Source organism: Schistocerca serialis, chromosome 1 (genome assembly GCF_023864345.2).
Source record: "Schistocerca serialis cubense isolate TAMUIC-IGC-003099 chromosome 1, iqSchSeri2.2, whole genome shotgun sequence".
NCBI lineage: Eukaryota > Metazoa > Arthropoda > Insecta > Orthoptera > Acrididae > Schistocerca > Schistocerca serialis.
Window position 1 is genome coordinate 986,929,347 of NC_064638.1, and position 25,470 is coordinate 986,954,816.

The 25,470-nt window shown below is 42.8% G+C and overlaps 1 protein-coding gene across 1 annotated transcript in view; it reads left to right on the top strand.

Annotated features, from left to right (window-relative positions):
• Positions 1-25,470, top strand: part of LOC126458640 (discoidin domain-containing receptor tyrosine kinase B-like) — a 305,649-nt gene that overhangs the window by 19,803 nt on the left and 260,376 nt on the right. The window contains exon 2 of the mRNA XM_050095811.1: positions 17,770-17,907. Within this exon, the coding sequence (XP_049951768.1) occupies positions 17,811-17,907 (97 nt within the window). The 5' untranslated portion in view covers positions 17,770-17,810. The remainder of the gene's footprint in view (positions 1-17,769; positions 17,908-25,470) is intronic.

Consider the following 25,470-nt stretch of genomic DNA (forward strand, 5'->3'; position numbering starts at 1 on the left):
AGCAGCACGGCTGGTGAATGTGCGGCCACGGAGAGTGTCTTTCATTGTTGGAAAAAGCCAAAAGTCACTAGGAGCCAGGTCAGGTGAGTAGGGAGCATGAGGAATCACTTCAAAGTTGTTATCACGAATAAACTGTTGCGTAACGTTAGCTCTATGTGCGGGTGCGTTGTCTTGGTGAAACAGCACACGCGCAGCCCTTCCCGGACGTTTTTGTTGCAGTGCAGGAAGGAATTTGTTCTTCAAAACATTTTCGTAGGATGAACCTGTTACCGTAGTGCCCTTTGGAACGCAATGGATAAGGATTACGCCCTCGCTGTTCCAGAACATGGACACCATCATTTTTTCAGCACTGGCGGTTACCCGAAATATTTTTGGTGGCGGTGAATCTGATTGCTTCCATTGAGCTGACTGGGGCTTTGTTTCTGGTTTGAAAAATGGCATCCACGTCTCATCCATTGTCACAACCGACGAAAAGAAAGTCCCATTCATGCTGTCGTTGCGCGTCAACATTGCTTGGCAACATGCCACACGGGCAGCCATGTGGTCGTCCGTCAGCATTCGTGGCACCCACCTGGATGACACTTTTCGCAATTTCAGGGCGTCATGCAGGATTGTGTGCACAGAACCCACAGAAATGCCAACTCTGGAGGCGATCTGTTCAACAGTCGTTCGGCGATCCCCCAAAACAATTCTCTCCGCTTTTTCGATCATGTCGTCAGACCGGCTTGTGCGAGCCCGAGGTTGTTTCGGTTTGTTGTCACACGATGTTCTGCCTTCATTAAACTGTCGCACCCACGAACGCACTTCCGACACATCCATAACGCCATCACCCCATGTCTCCTTCAACTGTCGATGAATTTCAATTGGTTTCACACCACGCAAATTCAGAAAACGAATGATTGCACGCTGTTCAAGTAAGGAAAACGTCGCCATTTTAAGTATTTAAAACAGTTCTTATTCTCGCCGCTGGCGGTAAAATTCCATCTGTCGTACGGTGCTGCCATCTCTGGAACGTATTGACAATGAACGCGGCCTCATATTAAAACAATGGGCATGTTTCTATCTGTTTCCAGTCCGGAGAAACAAAATCGGAGGCCTTAGAACTTGAATGCACCTTGTATACGTACAGGTCACAAAAATCCCGTAAATTACGGGCCAGTGGTTTGCGAAAGAGGAGTTTACACCCATTGTGTTCAATCCGGTTTAGATCAGGCGATTGCGGTGGACAAGAAATCAACCTAAGTTCACTATCATGCTTCCCAAACCTCTACAGCACGAATCTGTCTTTGTGCCACGACAGCTACCCTTCTGGAAAGTATTATCACCTTCGGGGAAGGCATCTGGCCTGAAGGCATTCAGTTTCTGCGCAATAACGTACACGTAGTCCACAGGTACCTTCGACCCTACCAAAGACCTCGTGGAAGACAAAGGACCCTTAGGTCGGATGAAGGAGGAGCCAGTCGCGATCATCAATCTGCTGTAACAAGAAACTGGTTCGCCTCACCATGCGACACGTTTCCATTGATCCACGATCCAATCTCGTTAATGCTTTGCCACTTCAGTTGTAATTTAGGACGTCGTGTCAACATGGGATCACGTAGAGTTCTTTTGATTCGATGCACCATGTCCAACAATGTATGCTTAACTATGTGAGAAATACTTGTGGCTCCGCCAGTGTGGTATACTGCTGTCATATCTGCCACAGATCACCACCTACCCTGCTGTAGACAGTGGGCGAGTCTCCGATACCACGCCGATAAAACATGTCGTTTATAATGCTTACGACACTAGCACGCGAAGACACAACGAGCATCAACGTTTCCGAGGGTCTTGTTTTCGACGTCGGTCTATAACTGTTCAGATCTGTCTAAGCCGCTAATGTCAGACGGTTTCTTCTTTTGCCACCCCTATATTCGATAAAATACTTACTTTGCGCAAGTACATTTCTTACTGTGTGTGGGCACATAATTCCACAAGAAGGCACATGGTCTTGCTGTGAGCAGTAGTCGTAACGTTTTGGCCGTGTAGAAAATATGCACCTGTTCAAGCGCAAGTGGAATGTAAAAGCAGGTAGAAATATATAATTATACACAGCGATTGAAAACAAACTCAGTCTCACTTCTATACTAGGCACGAATATGTGTCTATGAAACTTGTACGTTCACTAAGTGAACAGTGCTAACAACAAGTACATTAATAATGGCAACTCACATCGAATTTTCTAAACAGCAAGAATTTGTATAACAAGATCAATGTTTTTCAGCGCGCACTAGCATTTGCGGATAGTGAACGGTTTAATCACACTATTTGTCAAGATGTTTGAAAACTTTTTCGTCAGACGGGTAGGGGTGATATTTCAGGTGAACAACTTTTGTTAGACAAAATGTTCACTGATGCTTCCCAGCGACGATACGCGTCCTTTAGTATTATCTGGCTCCCGGACGTGTATATTTTACCGAACAGGCAGGGTCTACTAACTAGGTATGAGTCACACAACCTGTTCCAGTTAACTCATAGAGTGACTTCCATCAAGAAAACTTTAAGAACGACTGTCTCTGAGTGGAGAAAGATACCTTACAAGCGAAACAGGAACTTTAATTTTGCTCAGCTTCTCTCTGTTTCATACCGAGCAGATGACAGAGTTATAGGAGTCACAAAGGCACACGCACACGACAGAGTGACTATGCATTATGCCCATGAGAGGTGGCAAAGCCAGTACAAAACGACACCTAGATATTGTTGGAAAGCAGCAGCCAAAATTTGTTTTTAACAAAAGTTGTTTCCACGATGCGATCTGTCAACGCCTAAAGGTTTGATGCAAAGGCTTTGATACGTCATGCATATGCAGGGTGAGTCAGGAGGAAAGGTACATGCTTCAAGGGGTGATACTAGTGGTGACTCTGAACAAAAAACTCGTAATAAACGTATGCCTTTTTCTTAACCGTTTCTGGGTAAACCATTGAAAACAACTAGGAACGGGAAACGTGTAGCGTCGTCTTTACTAACCGTGTCAGTACGCAGTTCACTTGCGCATGGTGCAGTTGTTCACCTCAAGTCTCTGTCCGACAGTGCTTGTCATAGTGCACGGTACTGCAGTGTTGTTACGTGAACAACGAATACAGTTTTGTGCAGTGAAAATGCCACGGATCTTCACACATGCAGAGTATGCTGCGATGGTGTTTGCCTATGGTTTGTCTAGTGGGAATTCCAGTTCTGCGGTGCGAGAATACCAGCAATGAATTCCGAGTCGCAGAGTGCCAGATAGCAGTGTTAAGCAGGGTGTTTCACGGATTGCTTGAGCGTGGTACGCTTCCCAGCGTAAACGTTGTCTCTGAACGTCCCGTACAACAAACTCTTAATGAAGATAAGAACATTCTTCAAGTAGTGGAACGCAGCCCTACTACTGGCTCTAGAAGAATTGCTGCCCAACTTGGTATTCCACAAACACGAGGGTTACGCACAGCACAGGAGCACTGCCTGTATCCCTTTCATCGGCAGAGTTTACAACACAAGCATGAAGGAGATGGTGCTGCCCGGCAAGAATTCTGTCAATGGATCATTGTCAGTGATCGATTAATTCCACGTATTCTGTTCACTGAAGAGTCGCCATTTACCCACAACGGAATCAACAACACGCACAACTCTCATGTATGGGCAAATGAAAATGTGCATGCTCCTGTGGAAACTAATTTTAAACGACGTTTCTCAGTCAGCATGTGGTGCGGTATTATTGATGGCCAACTCATCGGTCCAGTTGTTTTAGATAACAGTCTTACCGGGACACGGTATCTTGATTTTCTTCAAAATGTGTTACCAGTAGACGTGGAGGATATCCCTTTGGCAACACGAGTTCGTAAGGACTTTCAGCACGGCGGAGCTCCTATACATTCCGTACGGCCAGAGTATCTCAACACAACGTATTCTGATCGCTGGGTCGGTCACCGTGGAGTGATTTCTTGGCCACCGAGGTCATCCGATCTTACCCCATTGGATTACTGCTTGTCGGGATGGCGGAAGAACGACATCTACAAGTACAGAGTGGACACAAGGGAGGAATTTCTTGCTCGTATTTCACATGCTTGAGCCCAGGTAAAAGAATTCAAAACTGAGCTCCGATCGGCGAGACAACACCTTTCTTTGAACATCTTCTGTGAGGAAACGTACACAATGAAACAAACCATAACGTAACAGTATCTTAATTTACCGTCACCTGCACCTTTCCCGTTCCTAGCTTTTTTCATTGGTTAACCCGGAGACGGTTAAGAAACGGGTCTATATTTATTAGAGTTTCTTTGCTCAGAATCACCAGTAGTATCACCCGCAAAAGCATGTATCTTTCCTCCCGACTCACTCTGTATTAAATTCAACTGAAGAGCTTTGGATCGAACATGTCTTACCTGAAAATGAAAAAGAGAATGATGTATCTTTCTGATACGGCAATGCAATCTAATGTTTCTTTGCTGATAGGGATGTGGAACTAGGTTCAAGATTTTCAACTAACTCAAGCAAGGATTGGGTTATATTAAATTCAAGTATAAAATTTTGAATTTCTTTTTTTTTCACTTGTTATTAACCAATAAAGAGAGCAGTAGTTTATAGCAGCAAATGTTGTATGACACATACGTCTCCGTGCGTCTTAGCCCAGCAAGTTTACATTGCATAACAGGGTTTGGTAATGTAAGGCATTTCAATTTTTTTGGTGCATTACGACAGGCAGTTAACTTGCAACGTAATTATGAAAATATCTGTTTCGTTACTTCACCATATCCTGTTATCCGACAGCTTCTTGCAGTTCTAGCAGACTGCTGTAGCAGCGTCGTTCTAGAAAAATCGGCTGTCCGTCCGCAGATTGCACCCAGGATAGGAACAGCTCCAGACGCAGCTGCTCGTCGGAGAGTTCGAGAAACTCACCCGACCGAGTTAACTGGAGAAAGACTCTTGCGGCCCGAGGAAAGACAATGGAAACTTTCCGACGTAGCAAGACGTCGCTCTGCAGAGCACAAAATCGCGTTACTGCCACTCTCAGGATACATACCACTGACAGAACTGATCTCAACCTCTGAGCCTCATGCAGCAGCTTAAGATCGCTTTTGTAGACACTGCACTTTCAAGTAAGCTAAAAATTTGAGAAAATTAAGCTACATTACGATATAAATTGTATTGTTATCTTTTCTGATTGCTGTACGTACGCGCCCTATAAGACACTGTACGTAAATGGCACTTTTGACTTTGATATTCGTCTCTACATCTACGTCTCGTCCGATTTGACAGCGTTCCTGTGCTGTCAAGTTCGACTGGACATTTGTCGCTAATCTGAACTCATGGGAAAGCGTGCGTGACGTGTAGGAAGTACCTACTACAGTAATCACAAGAACGAAACGTGTCTCAAGAGAGAATCTGCATATTCAACTCTTCGGATGAGTCGGTGTTCTGTCAGAAGAAAGCCCTCAACAAATTATTAACAACAAACTAAATTTCAAAACAAATTTTAAGTGAAATATTGAGCGAATGTACTAGGTATTAATGCGCTTCTTAGCCGAACTCTCAGTAACGGTAAAGTAATTTGCCATAAAGATCAGATCTCCTAATTATATGTTGTCGACAGTCAGTTCAACAAAGACATAATTACCTGACGAGTAACAATAGCAAATAAGAGAAAGACGACGCTAACGAAAGCATACATGTTTAATGGATTAGAGAATTCAGTGAAAATTTTTACACTGTAAAGAAATGTAAGCGCTGTATGGAGAAGAAGCTCTGCGATGAATGTGTTTCACCATCCACAGCAGTCCAAGTTATAGGTTTAGCAGCGAGGTTTCCTTTTAAAGAAAAAAGATTTTCTTTCAAAGTACGAATTGTGAATTCAGACATGACGAAAGGTAAAAGCAAAATATAGAAACAAGGATCATGTGATGAATACTGAAAGTGGATAAAACACTTTTGAATGTGTTGAAAAACGTTGTCTGTGTGTGAACCAAACTTGTGAATGGTAGTCGAGCAAGTGCAACTTATCCTACACATGAGCATATATTCAAAAACAATCCGCCTGTAAATGAAATTTACTTGTTTTGAGTGTAATATCATTGAATACTAAATTACTGAAAATGTATGCAAGTTAAACATTACTGAGCACTTCTGGGTGTACAGAGACGAGAGAGTTAATTGTTTCCACTCCTATCTTTCTGCTAGTCCTGTTCCACCCCTGTCCCTTTTCCCCTCACCCAGAGAAATCCTAAAAGAACACCTTAAAAACTCTAAGTTGGAGTAAACATCCATTGACAATGGGATACGGTCAGTGTAGTCTTCGGTAGCCTCCCTATGTAACCTTGTTTTCAGATGATACGTGTTGCACCAAGTTATACCTTCATTTTATCTGGCGAAACATCTCTCCTCGAGTGTTATAGTGTATACTTCGTTTGTGGAGTCACTTTCTGTATTTTCGCTGTTGTATGCTCATTGTTGTACAACAATATAGCTGATAATCGTACACACGAGCTGCAAAATTCGAGTTCCATTGTTGGCTGAGCACTTTTAAGATACGCCAGTCCCTATTGTCGAAAAGAGAAACGAAAATAATATCAGCATCACGATAAGCATTCTCTTTATTTTCAGACAGATTGTACATTACAAACACTTCTTCAGCTCTGGTCTTGGATTCATTACGATTTATATTACCGCATAGAAGCCAATAATTCTTATTCTGGCCCCTTCTCATCAGTGAATTTTTCTGTATTGTCAGCATCCCTAAAGGCCTCATCGTCGCTTGTATGCCTACTGATTGCCATTTTTATATATGAAAGAAACCCCTGGATAAGGATATGAAAATGTGTCTCGTTTAAGTCGGTAGCTTGGCGTTGTACAGATAGAAGTGACGTATCGGATTGTCATAGTACTATGGGAGGAAACGAGATTTACTGCTTGCGACGGCAGGCTAGGCAAAGAAACGTGACAAAACATCGCGTCGGAAGTAGACGGATGTTAAAGCCAAATGGGAAAATCAGTACGTTGGAAGACGTTAGCCAGTAGAGCGGAGCCCATGATACAAACTGAGTGAGGATTTCATCAAAACAATGAAAGGAAAACTCTTAAACACAAATGAATCTCACCTGAGTTTTCAGGCTTGCAGCCTATGACATCGACATCTCGTATTGATATTTCAGCTGAAAATCATTTTTTAATCTTCATACGAGTTTTATAGTGGATAACTGATACAATAGCTACCTACTTAGGAATCATATACAACCGCTCGCTCACCGATAGATCTGTACCTACAGACTGGAAAATTGCGCAGGTCGCACCAGTGTTTAAGAAGGGTACTAGGAATAATCCATCGAACTACAGACCTATATCACTGACGTCGGTTTGCGGTAGGATTTTGGAGCATATACTGTATTCAAACGTTATGAATCACCTCGAAGGGAACGATGCATTGATACGTAATCAGCATGGTTTCAGAAAGCATCGCTCTTGCGCAACGCAGCTAGCTCTTTATTCGCACGAAGTAATGGCCGCTATCGACAAGGGATCTCAGGTTGATTCCGTATTTCTGGATTTCCGGAAATCTTTTGACACCGCTCCTCACAAGCGACTACTAATCAAGCAGCGGGCCTATGGGGTATCGTCTCAGTTGTGCGACTGGATTCGTGATTTCCTGTCAGGAAGCTCGCAGATCGTAGTAATAGACGGCAAATCATCGAATAAAACTGAAGTGATATCAGGTGTTCCCCAGGGAAGCGTCCTGGGACCTCTACTGTTCCTGATCTATATAAGTGACCTGGGTGACAATCTGAGCAGTTCTCCTAGGTTTTTCGCAAATGATGGTGTAATTTACCGTCTAGTAAGGTCATCCGAAGACCAGTATCAGTTGCAAAGCGATTTAGAAAAGATTGCTGTACGGTGTGGTAGTCGGCAGTTGAAGCTAAATAACGAAAAGTGTGAAGCGGACCACATGAGTTCCAAAAGAAATCCGTTGGAATTCGATTACTCGATAAATAGTACAATTCTCAAGGCTGTCAATTCAACTAAGTACCTGGGTGTTAAAATCACGAACAACTTCAGTTGGAAAGACCACAAAGGTAATATTGTGGGGAAGGCGAGCCAAAGGTTGCGTTTCATTGGCAGGACACTTCGAAGATGCAACAAGTCCACTAAAGAGACAGCTTACAATACACTCGTTTGTCCTCTGTTAGAATATTGCTGCGCGGTGTGGGATCCTTACCAGGTGGGATTGACGGAGGACATCGAAGGAATGCAAAAACGGGGCAGCTCGTTTTGTATTATCACGTAATAGGGGAGAGAGTGTGGCAGATATGATACGCGAGTTGGGATGGAAGCCATTAAAGCAAAGACGTTTTTCGTCGCGGCGAGATCTATTTACGAAATTTCAGTCACCAACTTTCTCTTCCGAATGCGAAAATATTTCGTTGAGCCCAACCTACATAGGTAGGAATGATCATCAAAATAAAATAAGAGAAATCAGAGCTCGAACAGAAAGGTTTAGGTGTTCGTTTTTCCCGCGCGCTGTTCGGGAGTGGAATGGTAGAGATATAGTATGATTGTGGTTCGACGAACCCTCTGCCAAGCACTTAAATGTTAATTGCAGAGTAGTCATGTAGATGTAGATGTAGATGTTATTCGAACTCCGATGTAAATGTTTTAAAAATGTGGTAATAATAATCTTTGTCATATAAAGCAATTTTTTTACAAGCATTCATTTCAAGTTAAAGAATCTATTAATTTCTCCCATCCATGATCATTCCGATTGTTGCAAAAGAAAAATCAGTTGGTTCTTTTCATAAATGAGAAATCTATCGGCCAGCATTTCACAGAGCTGTGCCGGAAAATTTTTATTGTAAGAGCAGATTTTTGGTGAATTTATTGAGGTAAGAATTTTTTTGGTTTTTTATTCAGAATGATCTTACAGGGCCATGACGCAGCACTGCTGTCGTCCAAAATTTACCAGGTTACTGAATTTATATTTTATTACGAGGTTTAGGAATTTTTCTGTTTCGAGCTTACATTAAATGAGAAAATAATTTTGTGGGTACATTAAATGTGAAAGAACGAATTTTGTGTGAAGGTTAGATGTGAATGAATTTCTGTAGGGACGTTATAAATGGGAACCAATTTTGTTCCGAGTTTACACTATTATTATTTCATACAATTTTTTGTGGGGAGGTTACAAAGTAACGGCTCTAAAGTAAGATTACTTGTACGAATGTGATCAAAAGGGGGTTAGCAATAAGCAAACATGTTTACTGTAGGTGACAAGCCGACGGACACACAGTTTTGACCCTTTTATACGAGGAAATTAGCGAAGTCACGGTTCATCAAAATTGACCTTGGGTTACGACAGTTACGTTATTGACTGTGCTCTACAAGATGAAAGTCTCCGATCCCTATGGTGTCATCTTGTAGGTGAGAGGCAAAAAGAAGACATAAGAAATATTTTAATGTGGCTAATGGCGTCACGATCATCAAAAATGTTCAAATGTGTGAAATCCTAAGGGTTCAAATCGCTCTGATCACTATGGGACTTACCTTCTCAGGTCATCAGTCCCCTAGAACTTAGAACTGCTTAAACCTAACTAACCTAAGGACATCTCACACATCCATGCCCGAGGCAGGATTCGAACCTGCGACCGTAGCGGTCGCGCGGTTCCAGACTGTAGCGCCTAGAACCTCACGGCCACTCCGGCCGGCGAATTCTTAAGGGATCAAACTGCTGAGCCCATCGGTCCCTAGACTTACACACTACTTAAACTAACTTCAGCTAACTTAGGCTAACAACAACACACACATACACCCATGCCTGGCGGGAGGGGTCACCCAATCCGTGACATGGAGCCTCTAACCGCGCGGTCACTCCGAGCGGCACGATCATCAAACTTCAGGTCATAAATCGCATTCCATGTATAAATATATATAGATTTAAAGCTCCCGTTATGACGGCAACCGAGAAGGTTACTAAATCTCGGCGACACCAATTAGCAAACAACAGCATGCCCGCAAATTAATTCTCCACATGAAGTGTAACATCTTTCTACCTCCTGAAATTTACGCTTATGAAAAATCTCGTCTAATGCGACACTGAACAATCAACTAAACAATGTCGTAGAATAACTGTATCTACATCATACTCTGCCAGCCACCTAATGGTGTGTGGCGGAGGGTACTTTCGTTACCACAATCTGATCCTTCCAACCACGGTCCACTCGCGAATAGTGCGTGGGAAGAATGATTGCCGGTAAACCTCTGTATTGGCTCTAACTTCTCGATTTTTCTCCTCGTGGTCAATACGATGACGACGAAGTAAAATGTTTCCTGACTTCTCCAGAAAAGTGCTGTCCCGAAATTTCAATAGTAAATCTCTCTCCGTGATGCGCAATGAATCTCTTGTAACGTCTGCCAGTGGCAGTAACTCTCTCTCGCCAGGTAAACGATTCCGTGGCGAAACGCGCCGCTCTTCGTTGGATCTTCTTTATCTCCTCCATGAGTCCTACCTGATAGGAATTCCAGATAGATGAACAATATTCAAGAATCGGGCGAACAAGCGCCTTATAAGCCACTTATTTCGTGGATGGGTTACATATTAAGATTCTTTTAATGAATCTGAGACTTGTGTCTGCCTTTGCCCCTATCTGTTTTTCCTATGTATGCGCAATATGTTACATTTACATTACAGATGCCATAGTCTGCACCATTCATCAATTACCTGCAGATCTTCCTGCAAATTCTTACTATCGTCTGAGGTTGCTACTTTGGTATAAACAACTGCATCATCTGTGAATAGTCTTAAAGAGCATAGGACGCTTTCTACTAGATCTTTTGTAAATATTGTGAACAGCAACGGTCCAAACACACTTCCCAATGGTACTCCGGATATTACCTTTACCTCTGTCAATTTAGTTCTATTGACATGTTGAGTTCTATCTGCTAGAAAGTCTTGAATCCAATCGCAGTTCTACTCCGATACTCCGTAAGCACGTATTTTTTTTCATTAAACGGCAATGCGGGACCGTGTCAAATGCCTTACTGTATTCAAGGAACACGTCATCAGCCTGAGCGCCGTCGTCCACTGCGTTGTGGATCTCATGGAGGAACAGAGCGAGCTGAGTACCGCAGGAGTTCTGTTTGCGGTATCCATGTCGATTTTTATTAAGGAGCTGTTCACTTTCAAAAAACGTTATAATTCTTGAGCATAAAACATGTTCCATGATTTTACAACAGACCGACGTCAACGATATAGATCTATAATTGTGTGCATCTGTCTTACGGCCTTTCTTATAAACGGGAATGACCTGCCTTTTTTCCATTCGTTACGTAACTTTCGTTGCTCAAGCGAAGTATGATAAGTTACTGCTAGAAAGGGAGCAATTTCTTTCGCATAATCTTTATAGATTCTTATAGGTATCTCATCTTGTCCTGAAGCCTTTCCACTACTAAGCGATTGCAGCTGATTTTCAATTCCGCGATCGGTTATCTCAATATCTGCCATTTCGACGTTCGCATGACGATTGGAAGGATGGACAGTGCTACGATCTTCCGCAGTGAAACAATGTCGGAAGGTAGGTAAATGACGTGGGCGATTAGGGCAAGGCCACAGTTCTTTAAGGTGTAGTTGCATTCTCTCAATGATGAACTGTATCAATCAGAGGAAAAACCACAGAAGAGTAGTAGTGCGGTACTCTGCCTTACGGCAGGTCTCCCACTTTTGTCTGCCCATAGCCAGTCTTTTCATTTCTGAATATTCGAGTCCTTTGATATTGTCCAGCATTTGATATCTTCTTTTTCCTCTTCCCATTTTTCCCTCCACCATTCCCTCCAAAGAAGAAACAACAGAGATAAATAAGAAAGAAGAAAATCAACCGCAACGGTGGCCAAAGACTCACGGTATAAGAAGTCACCTTCGTTCTACCGACGGCCATGCGAAGAGAGTGGAGCAGCGTACAGGTTTTCGGGTAACTTCTTGCCACTAAAAGGAGGATGAATCAGCAGTTAAAATGGTGCTATTATACAAATGGACTTGGAAAACTGTATATCGAAAAATATAATATATGGACAGGTAGCGCTGTAATTGAAAGAGTGATCATCTCTCCATTGGCGAAAGATTACGGATTAGTCCCGCAGTCGGATCTTTGGGAGGGGGCTGCCAAGGGGAGGTAATTTTGAGAAAATGATGGAATAACCAACGATGGGACAGCCTGGATTGTCAGAAGTTTGAATGTTGTAGAAAAGCTAGAAAATCTGAAAGCGGAAATACGAACACTCAATATAGAGTGAAGCGTCAAAGAAACTGGTATAGGCATTCGTATTCAAATACAATGATGTGTAAACAGACAGAATATGCCGCTGCGGTCGGTCTATGTATGACAAAAATATCTGGCGCAGTTGTTAGATCGGTTACTGCGGCTACAAAGGAAGGTTATCAAGATTTGAAGGAGTTTGAACGTGGTGTATAGTCGACGCACGAGCAACAGGACACATCAGCTTGATATGGGGATTTTCTCGTACGACAATTTCACGAGTGTATCGTGAATATCAGGAAACCGGTAAAACATTAAATCTCCGACATCGCTGCGGCCCGAAAAAGATTCTGCAAGAACGGGACCAACGAAGACTGGAGAGAAACTTTAAACGTGACAGAAGTGCAACCCTTCCGCAAATTGCTGCAAATTTCAGTGCTAGGACATCAACAAGTGTCAGCATGCGAACCATTCAACGAAACATCATCGATGTGGGCTTTCGGAGCCAAAGGCCCACTAGTGTACCCATGATGACTGTTCGACACAAAGCTTTACGCCTCGACTGGGCCTGTCATCACCGACACTGGACTGTTGATGACTGGAAATGTGATGTCTGGTAGGACGAGTCTCGTTTCAGATCGTATCAATCGGGCGTCTAGTGCATGTGCGTGTCATGCATTTAATTGCTTTTAAAATACCAAATTTAAAATTAGTAGCTGACTACTTCAGCACTTTGTCTTGAAACTTCTTATAATATTACAATTTCAATCGAAAAAAATGTAGTGTGTCACTTGAAAGATTTCTTTACATACGACATTCAAACATATAATGTGACATCGGATCCTACAGAGCGTAAGTATGCCACGTACAGAGTTAATGGAGTTAGCGCCTCATCACACGTTCTTGGATCCATTGTCAAATGTGTGGTATTTTAAAAAGTTTTAGACAACGCCGCTTACAGTAGAGGGCTACTACTTCTAAATCATGTATTTTAAAACATGATTAAGTGAATGACACGCACACACACACACACACACACACACACACACACACACTAGACACAGTTATCGACTCCCACATAGGAAACAGATATTATGTGATTCAAACCTCGGAAAATACAGTTTTAAAACTGCCGGAACAATGGTCAGGATGTAATAAACCTGTATTTTGCAATAGATTGGTGGTTATTTTTAGTCCATTGAAAGTCAGAACTATCTTCGCTAAAATTAAAAGCGAAAGTGTCAACATTATGAGTGCAACGGTAACTCCACTTCAAGTGCAGAGGAGAGAATGAATAGGTGCAAGGAGTACACTGAAGGCCTCTACGAGGGGAGGACTTATGTCATAACGTGATTGATTCCTAAAAAAAGAGTTCAACGATCTTACTTGGCTTGTGAGAACTATCAGGTAGGCACTTCTCTCATTAAAGTTTCTGAGCCTTTCCAGGAAGTTGTAGCAACTTGGAATACTACGCTGCACAAAAAAGGCTCGTTATACAACTTCATGTGATGGACAGAAGTCACAAAGATATGAATCAAAAATTACATTACACAACACTCCACGACCAAAACATTTTGGTTAAGAGATCCTCAGGAACGTTAACTGAACGTTGTTAGAAGAACCATACGAAGCACCAACCAAATTATAATGAGGGAAAAATTAGGATTAACAAGTGTAGTCGTAGAAGCTAATCGTACTGGTCACATTATTAAACAAAATAAGATGGAAAATTACACACATCTTAGAAGACAAGCAAGAAAATTTGCGGAATACAGAGAACACAATGAAGGCACATGCGTCTAACTTTTTCTTTCGGCAACGGCCGTCAGTCCCAGAGCACAGACAAAATTATTAACCAATTTACGGCCAATCTAGATGCAGCCGACAATGATGCTACTTTAGAAATCATTACTTTCGAAGTATTACGTATTGTCGTAAGCAGTGAAAGTAGGTATGAAGCAACTAGCAACGATCTATCAGAGCCGTTTCACGAAACGTTTCAGGTTTAATTGATACGGATGGAACAAATATTTGCAACGAAATACTGTTTTGCAGCTACGTAAGTTCATATTCACAGAAGTAATAGGATAGCATGTAGTTTCGAACTTTCGTAATGGTGAATAATGGTAATGTACTCCTACCACGTTAAATAAAAAGAGGAGCTAAATCTTGATTTCCCAGATCATTGGACAGTAATAAGCTTGAACGATAGCGGGTGTTTTTTGATTAAAATCGTGACTACACAGAGAGGTCTTATGAAATTGGCCTGGTAAAACAAATCTAAAACAGCAATTTTTTTTATTTGATAAGGCTTCTTCTGGCATTAAACATAACCTTTTACATCACGCAACGAAGAAGAAAGGATTTGATGAATAAGTCTTTCGCATCATATTAAGTTTTCTCATTGGAACCTAACCTCGTTTGAAGGGTAATCTGATATGACTGGCCCCTGTTGGTGGTCGCATATACCAGTGTGTTGGACCCGATACTTGTCTGATACAGACAGCTACGATTATCTACTTTGTCAATTTCTTCATCTCAAAGAGCACGTCTTCACTATGTACTCAGTTACATGTTCTATGTATTCCAGTCTCTGACTTCTCCCGTAATTTTTACCCTCTAAGGTAGATGTCACAATAGATGTCTTCCCCTTCTCAGTGTTTTCCATATGTTTTTTTAGTTTCCGATTCTGCGGAGAGTTCATTTCTTGGCAGTAACTGATTAGTGTTTAATGTCCCACCGACGGCGAGGTTGTTAGAGAGGGAGCACAAGCTCGGATTAGGGAAGTATGGAGAAGGAAAGCGGCAGTGCCTTTTGGAAGGGACCATCCCTACGTTTGCCTTAAGCGCTTTAGGAAATCATGGAAAATCTGAATCAGGATGGCCGGGCGCGGGTTTGAACGATCGTCCTCCAGAATGCGAGTCCACTGTGCTAACCACGGCACTATCCGTTCGGTAACTCATTTCTTATCAGTCCACCACAAACGCATTGATTCCTTTCTTTCCCATATTTCACACTTCTAAAACAATGTTGTGCACTAAACATACAATCAACGAAATATCTCTCATAAATTAAGACCAGTGTTTGATGCTAAAAGACTTATTTTGGTAGGAATCCACTCTTAGCTTAATCTGTTTTCTACATCATTCTTGCTTCGTCTGTAATACGTTGTTTTGCGTCCACCATAGCAGAATTCCATTCTTCATGGTCACCAATTTTCAAGTTAAGTTTATCGTTAATCTCATTTCTGCTAGTCTTAATAACTTTTGCCTTTCACCTATTTTCCTCTTGACCTATAAACTGTACTCATTAGGCTATTTATTCCATCCAACATATCCTATTCGTCTTTGGCTTGTAATTACTTTTCTGGAAATTTGCCATCGTTTTACAAAGTCTAACACTTTTTTTAAGTCAAAAAAACCTATGTACTTATTTATGATCAAATGGAACGTGAAAATTGTCTCCCTGCTGCCTTTAACTCCCCTAAAGCCATAAGAGGTCATCGTCTAACAGAAGCTAACTATCCGAGAGAGCCAACTAGAAACCATCAAGTATCGGTTGCGAATGATAACTCGAGGAACATAGTACAACCCAGCATGTATCTGTCCCACACGGACCGTAAGGACAAGATTACATAAATGGGAAATTTGTGGTAAGGTTTTATGGGACCAAATTGCTGAGGTCATTGGTCCCTAAGCTTACACACTACTTAATCTAACTTAAACTTACTGGCGCTAAGGACAACATATACACCCATACCCGAGGGAATGCTCGAACCTCCGAAGCGGGGACCTGCGCGGACCGTGACAAGACGCCCCTGACCGCGCGGCTACACCGCGCGGCGATTACATAAATAACAGCGTGCATGATGATGACATTTAAGCATTCTTCCCGCGCTCCATATGGAAATGGAACGGTAAGAGGCCCTGAAAACTGGTAGGTTGCCACGCAGTTCACAGTGGTTTGCAACGTATGACGTATATGTGCTCTGAGGTGACAAAAGTTACTGGTTAGTGATATCCATATATACAGACGGCAGCAGTATCGCTTACACGAGGTATAAAAGGGCGATGCACTGGCGGAACTGTTATTTGTACTCAAGTGATTCACGCGGTAAGATTTCCGACGGGATTATTGCACACGACGGGAATTAATTAGACTTTGAACATGGGATGGTAGTTGGAGCTCGACGCATGGCACACTCCATTTCGGAAATCGTTAGGGAATTCAATATTCCGAGATCCACAGTGTCAAGAATGTGCTGAGAACACTAGATTTCAGGCTTTACCTCTCACCGCGGACAACGCAGTTTTCACTTAACGGCCGTATGCAGCACCATACGCGTAGTGTTGTCAGCGATAACAGAAATAGACATTGCGTGAAGTAACCCCAGAAATCAATGTGGGACGAACGTTCGGAAAATGCGGCGAAATCTGGGGTTCATGTTCTAAGGCAATAGACGACCGATGAGAGTGCCTTTGATAACAGCACGATATCGCCTGCAGCGTGTCTCCTGGGTTCGTGGCCTTACCGGTTGGACCCTAGACGACTTGAAAACCATAACCTGATCAGATGAGCCCCGATTTGGTAAGTGCTGATCGCTGGGTTTGAGTGTGGCGCAGATCCCACGAAGCCGTGGTTCCAAGTTGTCAAATAGGCACTGTGCAAGCTGGTGGTGGCTCCAAAATGGGCTGTGGTGTGTTTATGTAGAATAGGTTGGGTCCTCTGGTACGATCATTAACTGGAAATGTTTTTGTTAGGCTACTTGGAGCCGATTTGTTGCCCTTCATGGACTCATGAATTCGAGCGAATAATTGTGCCACGCACCAGCAACACTTTCGCAATTATGGATGGTTGTAGGGGAGGGGCAGCATGGCCCTGTGTTTCTGCTGGGGACTTCCAGCGAGGTGTTGAGTTCCAATGGCAAGTCGAGCTGCTGCACTAGACCGGGAAAAAAAGAGATTCTCCACGACATTAGGAGATTCCCCATGGCTTTTGTGACGTCAGTGCAGATGTCGGTGCTCACCTTCCTGTATATTATACCGGTCAGCAATTTTGATGCCTGCGCCGTTGAGTTGATTGTACGATTGTTTGCGCACTTATCTGCCTTTGGCGTCTTCGGAATTGTGTGGATGATATTTGTCCAAAGTCTGATTCTATATTTTCAGTCTCACAGAGTCTATAAACAAACCGAGCATTCGTTTGTTAGCCACTTCTTCAGTGATGACAGCCGTAGAGACCTGTTTAGCATGATGTAGTTAATGAAAGCTCCAAACAGGGGACAATCTCTACGGATTTCCTGGCTCCTGCGTTTATTCACCGTCCGATCTCGATTTTGTTAACGCGCAAAATCTCTGTTCTGCCTTCAGTGGAGCACAATGGACTAGACGTGTGGCATGCAGTGTGGTTATTCTCACCCTTCGATTTGCAGTTGTGGTAAAACTTCAACTTCTGCATGTGACATGCTGCTGAGACAGGATATGTGCAGAATGGGTCCTAATCTCCCATCCTGTTTATGCTGCAGGGTGGTGGCGCCATCGGCGGTGGCTGCTGGTCTGCTGTGGGATGCTGGTAGCGAGTATGCGGCCGGCGGCGCAGCTGCAGCAGCAGCTGACCACGGCTCTGGTGGTCACACTACTCGGAGCAGCAATGGCGCAACAAGGTCAGTGGAGAGGCTAAGTACCATGTCAAGGTGTGGTAACGTGTCGAGAGCTTAGTTTTGTGGTGCGTATGTACCGTTGTCCTCAACACAGGTTTCACAAATCTTCCAACATAATGAGCCCTTTAGTGGCAGTAAACGTGCAAGAACGTAGAAACTACGACCTCTATTTACACCTCTCACAAATTTAAAGTCTCAGTATTAGGTAGCGTATGTTGATTTTCCACCATCACGGTAACGTTTGCTCTGTTTTTTTGGGCTTCAAAGAGCGACATTGTGTTGTATTCTCATTTCAGAGTCCCTTTCGTAGGGGTGTTGTAAAAAGACGCGGACAGAGCGGTTGGGGAGAGGGAGTGGAGAGAGGGGGAGGACACATGAAGACGTTACCTCCTCTTCTAAAAGGTTTTATGTTTTTACATATACATATTTCCCAATTTCTTAAATAACCTGCAAAGAATATAGCAGCGTAAGAATGGAGAGCCTGAAAAAATGCCGAGGAATTCTATAAAATTCCATGTCCACACGGATAGACATGCGTCCTGACCACCTGTGGGGAACGTTCGCAAGCTAACCTGCTGTTGACTACAATGCCGATACATTTAGAGTCCACGTGTAGAACCGGTGAATAGCAGGAAGTAGAATGATCTGAGACAGATAGGGAAGAACATCTGCTCCACGAATAATAAAAATTACAAAAGTAGGCGTCTGGAACGCGTGCGGAAATAATTGACAGAAAAAGTGTTTCCCTCATTCTTGCTCTCACATATTCTGCAGACCTGTGTTCGTAATCGTTGCATTCTGTAAGATATTGATACTTGTGAAAGCGCACTCTGATTTTATATTATGTAAGATTCAATGTTGTAAAAAATTTTACAGTTTGTTGCAGTTGTATTTCTCACGTCAACTTCATGTCCCACGCACTTTTCAACATTTTTGGACAAATGTTTTTCAAATGCTGCAAATCTCTGAAATGAAATTTCTTATAAGTTATGCTAAGGGAGTGCACTCACTCATGTAAATCAGTTGTTGAATTAAAAAGTTTTAATCTTGTTATTATTATAACGTAGACATCTGTGCCGTGTTAAAAGATATGTGAACAGTAACTGAGACTTTTGGAGGTCGGAGTGGGGAGAGAGACTGTAAGAAAATGTGACCCATCCCTCCCTCCATCTACACTCCTGGAAATTGAAATAAGAACACCGTGAATTCATTGTCCCAGGAAGGGGAAACTTTATTGACACATTCCTGAGGTCAGATACATCACATGATCACACTGACAGAACCACAGGTACATAGACACAGGCAACAGAGCATGCACAATGTCGGCACTAGTACAGTGTATATCCACCTTTCGCAGCAATGCAGGCTGCTATTCTCCCATGGAGACGATCGTAGAGATGCTGGATGTAGTCCTGTGGAACGGCTTGCCATGACATTTCCACCTGGCGCCTCAGTTGGACCAGCGTTCGTGCTGGACGTGCAGACCGCGTGAGACGACGCTTCATCCAGTCCCAAACATGCTCAATGGGGGACAGATCCGGAGATCTTGCTGGCCAGGGTAGTTGACTTACACCTTCTAGAGCACGTTGGGTGGCACGGGATACATGCAGACGTGCATTGTCCTGTTGGAACAGCAAGTTCCCTTGCCGGTCTAGGAATGGTAGAACGATGGGTTCGATGACGGTTTGGATGTACCGTGCACTATTCAGTGTCCCCTCGACGATCACCAGTGGTGTACGGCCAGTGTAGGAGATCGCTCCCCACACCATGATGCCGGGTGTTGGCCCTGTGTGCCTCGGTCGTATGCAGTCCTGATTGTGGTGCTCACCTGCACGGCGCCAAACACGCATACGACCATCATTGGCACCAAGGCAGAAGCGACTCTCATCGCTGAAGACGACACTTCTCCATTCGTCCCTCCATTCACGCCTGTCGCGACACCACTGGAGGCGGGCTGCACGATGTTGGGGCGTGAGCGGAAGACGACCTAACGGTGTGCGGGACTGTAGCCCAGCTTCATGGAGACGGTTGCGAATGGTCCTCGCCGATACCCCAGGAGCAACAGTGTCCCTAATTTGCTGGGAAGTGGCGGTGCGGTCCCCTACGGCACTGCGTAGGATCCTACGGTCTTGGCGTGCATCCGTGCGTCGCTGCGGTCCGGTCCCAGGTCGACGGGCACGTGCACCTTCCGCCGACCACTGGCGACAACATCGATGTACTGTGGAGACCTCACGCCCCACGTGTTGAGCAATTCGGCGGTACTTCCACCCGGCCTCCCGCATGCCCACTATACGTCCTCGCTCAAAGTCCGTCAACGGCACATACGGTTCACGTCCACGCTGTCGCGGCATGCTACCAGTGTTAAAGACTGCGATGGAGCTCCGTATGCCACGGCAAACTGGCTGACACTGACGGCGGCGGTGCACAAATGCTGCGCAGCTAGCGCCATTCGACGGCCAACACCGCGGTTCCTGGTGTGTCCGCTGTGCCGTGCGTGTGATCATTGCTTGTACATCCCTCTCGCAGTGTCCGGAGCAAGTATGGTGGGTCTGACACACCGGTGTCAATGTGTTCTTTTTTCCATTTCCAGGAGTGTATAATCAAACACTGGATCCACATCTCGCAGTAACAGGTACAGCTACATCTTAAAATTTGCTTGGGTCTGAAAAAGATTTCGCACAGCCACTGCAACAAGTATTGGTGCCGATAGTTTTATTGGTGACTGAGGCTGTGAACTGAAAAACATTCCATCAGTACTTTAGCCATTTGCAAACTAATAACTATAGCTATTACAAGTCGATTTTTTTAGGTTGGTTAGTACCTCCAAGTACTTGTGGCAAGACCAAACCATTAATGTTTATTTTCGTCTGGGCAGCAGGTCAGGTGTTGAAGTATGGACGTATTTATGGGGAATGCTGAATAGTCTCGAAAGCTTAACATAACGCTCTCGGTACTAACTTTCCTTCTTATATGGTATTCATATAGTTTCTTGTACGAAAAGAAGTGGAAATAAGTTGAAACATTATTCATGCCGGTTTTTCTTCCTCGTACATTGTGGTTTCATAACTAATTCGAGCCACGTTATTTTGAAATTTGAATCTTATGTTTTCAAGTGCCATAAGTAAGGAATATCTGCAGCAAGTGATTGTCACCGTAACGTAAACGGCAAACAACATATCTTTAGCGGACCCTTTAACATCAGTAACGTAAATGGTGATTGCCATATTGGCCAACAGACAGCTTGTAATTAATTCCAGGCTCTTTAATTAAACAAACATCACGTACGTTTGTAAGCTCTAAATCTTAAGTCTACCATTTACAGTCCCGTACGAAGCAAAATAGTAGCAGAATGTCCACATTTGGAAGCTAGCTGTCGATCCTATACGTATTGATTGGCCACAATTTTAAAGCAAACTCACCCTCAGATGCACGTGAAACAAGTCCTGGAAGTACAATATAGCAGAGTGGCGAAGCGATCGATTCAGTATGTACATAAGAACGGCAAACAAAGCCAAAATCGTTTTTCTACAGCAGCATATGGTTGCAGAGAAAAATAGAAGCAGGTTTCCTTAATATTTCTTTTTGACATACATCCAGATACCCATTTTACCCCTGATATATCATATATAGTGAAGAAAATTAGGCTATCTACTGACGTTAGTAACTGTGACTACATACGTGTAAATTAATGAACTGTAATGAGTGGGTCACTAACAGTAGAATGCTTCATAAACGGAACATCTGTTCTGTTGTAAACGTATTTTTCTGAAATTTCAAGACTGACCAGGCTGGTTAAGGGTTATTCGCTATAACTATCACAACGGATCAAATCAGTACCAAAAGAGCAGTCATACTCTCATTCATCCGCTGCAAATTTCTGATGTTACACTGCAAGAACAAATAACAGTACTTACCTTAAAGCCTATGCAGTAGAAAAATCTTTCTTCTTTACCGGATACTTTTACGCTTAGTCACGTAAATTTTGTATGACACAACATGACCTGTAGCCACCAACGTAGCCACTAAGCCATAACTGGAAATCTGGTACTAAATGAGAATCATTGAAGGGTCCAAAGTCTTCCCGTAAAGGTCAAAATTATATCATCAGATTTCAGAAGTTTCCTCTTTCTCCGGATGAATAACTTCAGCTATTTTTCCTTATTTCCGTCACCTAGTAAGCTCTGTACGAAATGAAAACAATAGAGAAGAACGAGAAAGTCGACATTTTACAAAACGTGGATAAATAAACGTTAACATCTTAATTCATCTCATTATGGGTTATTCATTTAGTATAAATGATATTCCTAGACTATTTATTGCGACAACAGAACACAGAATACCACCAACGCCAGGAATAACAGATACTACCAAAGAGAGCATAGAAGAGGACTTTTTGTTTCTCGGGCATAAAGCACGAATGAGACCAACTAGTCTGACCAAGCGGATTATTACGTACTTTATAGAACGAAAAGAAGGGGCCCTGGTTGTTCGAAATAGGTGGGATCTTTAAAAAGATGTCGTCACATATAAAGAACTCTATGACAGTGACTTATTCAAGAAGGAACGTGGAGCAAAGTAGGATTCACATAAAAACTGACAAGACGTGTACGGGAGGAATAAAGAGGCTCAAAGAACTCGAAAGAAATCTACTAGGTGCAAGTTAAATTACAAAGAAAGAGGTTGTAGAAATAGAGTGGATTTCAGATGGAGTTATGGACTAAATAGTATTCATGTTGGTCAATCAAAATATTTTTACAGATAGCAGAAACTTTAGACTCTGTAATGACAGGATCACTGCGAATATAGGCGGAGAATGCGCAGAATATTAAAGGCTTTCGTTATAATAACTTTTCTCCCATCTCTCACAATCAGCGGCTGTACCGAGTGACGGCACCAGGGTCTGGCCAGACTGACGATCCGGCGGTCAGTAAGCCTGTCCTTGCCTCTGGCGGTGGGCTGGCGGGACACAGCGTTACGTAAGTCACCCTAAGCCGGCGGCAGGCAGCGCCCGCTCTGGAAAAGGCGGTCCTTTCCTGGGGCTTAGCATCAGTTATTCAGTAAGCTGGTTTGCTTTACGCAACACGCCGGCTTTTGTGAGCCAAGTGGCCCGTCCGCTTTAAGACTGGTATTGGCAACGCCACCGGTGGAAACACGGGGGCCTCTACTGAAAGGAAACCTCGCAGCCCAAAGTCCTCTGTGGGCAGTTAACAACAGGTCTTGCTCTAAGGTCTCGGATGCCGCACAGTATTGGCAAATGTTAGACAATGAAGAACGCCTAGTAAAGAGAAGAATGACTGGTAGTTCACCCGATACTCTTATTAGAAGTTCTACAGATACGACTGTAATTGAGACGTCCTGAGTGGTAAGAGAGAGAATTCCATTAGAAAATCAGATGTATTTTTCCAATTTTGTAAGATTAAAAATTTGTTTATGTGTTGCAACATATTTCCATTTTTTTATTTTATTTTTTTAACTGTCGTCTATGAACACCTTACTATTTCAATCATTCTCATGTACTTACTTCACTTCCTATTTATTTTTACACTACAATACATTCTTGTGTTTTTCGTGTTGTTACATTCCTGCGATTTTACATCTTGTAGAATGAATACATAGGCAAACTAAAACTACGAGAATGAGAATTGAGACGGAAAACACAAATCAGTATCTACAAACGCAAATGAAATTGGTTTACAAGCACATAAAATGATTAAATAGTAACCTGTTTATTTCAACCAACTACTAATTGCCATTGTTAGTGTTATTACTATCAATAATTTTTTTAACTTTCTTATATGCAGCGTAGAACTACGACAAAGGATAGCCATCTTGTTCTGACTTCTGCTAGTTTTTTCACCACTTCCCATACTATTCCTTGCTGTTGACCTTCTGCTTCAACTGATCGTCTCCGCGTCATCCTGGGCCTGCCTCGTCTCCGTCGTCTCTGTGGGATCCAATGAAGTGCTTCCTTCGCAATGTGTTCATTTTGTAAGTCTCCAAGGTGTATGTCGTAAATATTGCCACTTCCTGCTTCTTATTTGCAATTCAGTTGGCTTCTGACTGATTCCTTCCCAAAGTGTTTCATTAGATATGACACTTTGTCACCATATCCCAAGGATGTTCCTCAAATACGTGTTGTTGAATATCTGCAGCTTATGGATTATGCGATTCGTCATTTTCCATGTTTCACACCCGTATAGGAACACAGACTTTACGTAGAGCGGACAGTTGTAAAAGTGCCTTTGGCTTTGTTGATGCGGCTGTTGAACCAACCTGCACATGGTGTACTCATGCTTTCAAGGTAGCCAAATTTATCCACCTTTTCGATTACCTGGAGCCTTTAGGTTTAAGCTGTGCGGTGTTGTTATTATTTGCCCGTATATTTTTTGTTTTTCGGCATTAATTTTCAAGCCGAGATTCTTCCACGCAGATTTCAGATCTTATTGTTTTTCTTTCATGTCGTTGAAGCTAAGGGGTAGAAGGCAGAGGTCCTCTGCTAAATCTAGGTCTTCTGGGTTTGTTCCATTGCTCAATTTTATTCATCTCACTTTATCTATTGCTTGTGTCATTACAATAAGTAGTACTATGTTAAATAGTATCGGCGACAGCATGCAGCCTTGCTTACCTGCTGCTTTCACTGCTATTTGATCTGAAAGCAGGACTTGATGTTAAACTTGGCACTAGTAGTTTTCATACGTGCACTGGTAAGAGAAATAATTTTCTTGGGAATTTCAAAACTTTGCACTGAGCCCTATATTTTTGTTCTAATTACAGTGTCGGATTCTTTTTCAATGTCTACCAACAGCAGGTAAAGCGGTGATTGGTATTCGTATGAAAGTTCCGCTACTATTCTCTGGTAAATGCAAGAGCAGCCTTCCCTGAATCCTGCTTGTTCTCTTCCTATTTTCTTGTGTATATACGTTTTTATCGAATTTAGTATTATTCGCGAGAGGATCTTGCTTGGGATTCACAGCCTCTCCAATTATCACAAACCGATAGATCTGCTATCTTGGGGACCTTGACGAGGATGCCTTTGTTCCAATCAATCGCTAATTTGGCTGTCATCAGTGCTTTTCCGTTTTTTATGTATTTGGCTGCTTTAGCGATTTATTCTTCGGATAGCAGTTCTACGTTAATTGACATATCTTCTCCGTCTACATTCAGCTGATTCCGAAGGTTCCCAAAATGTTAGTTCCACCTCTGCACTTGATTTTATCTATTTGAGAGTAGCTTTCTTTGCTTGTCCATGGTTAGCATACCAGCCCGAAATTTCATATTTGACTGATTCATTGTGAAGTTATATAGGGTCTTGCTATCTCCCCTGTTAGCTATTGCCTCCGCTTTAGTTACTAAATTTTTTATGAAGATCCTCATATCTTTTCTTTAACTCCTATTCACCATCCTATTTAATTTGCAGAGTTCCTCTAGAATTTCTTCTTTTACTTCCTTGTGTGCAATGTAGCCGGAGTTTTACTTTTATCCTCTGCTGTATTGCATCACAAGTATGGCCAGAGAACCATTCTTGTCTGCCGTGGTCCTTTGTTCCGAGAATTTCTTCAGCAGTCC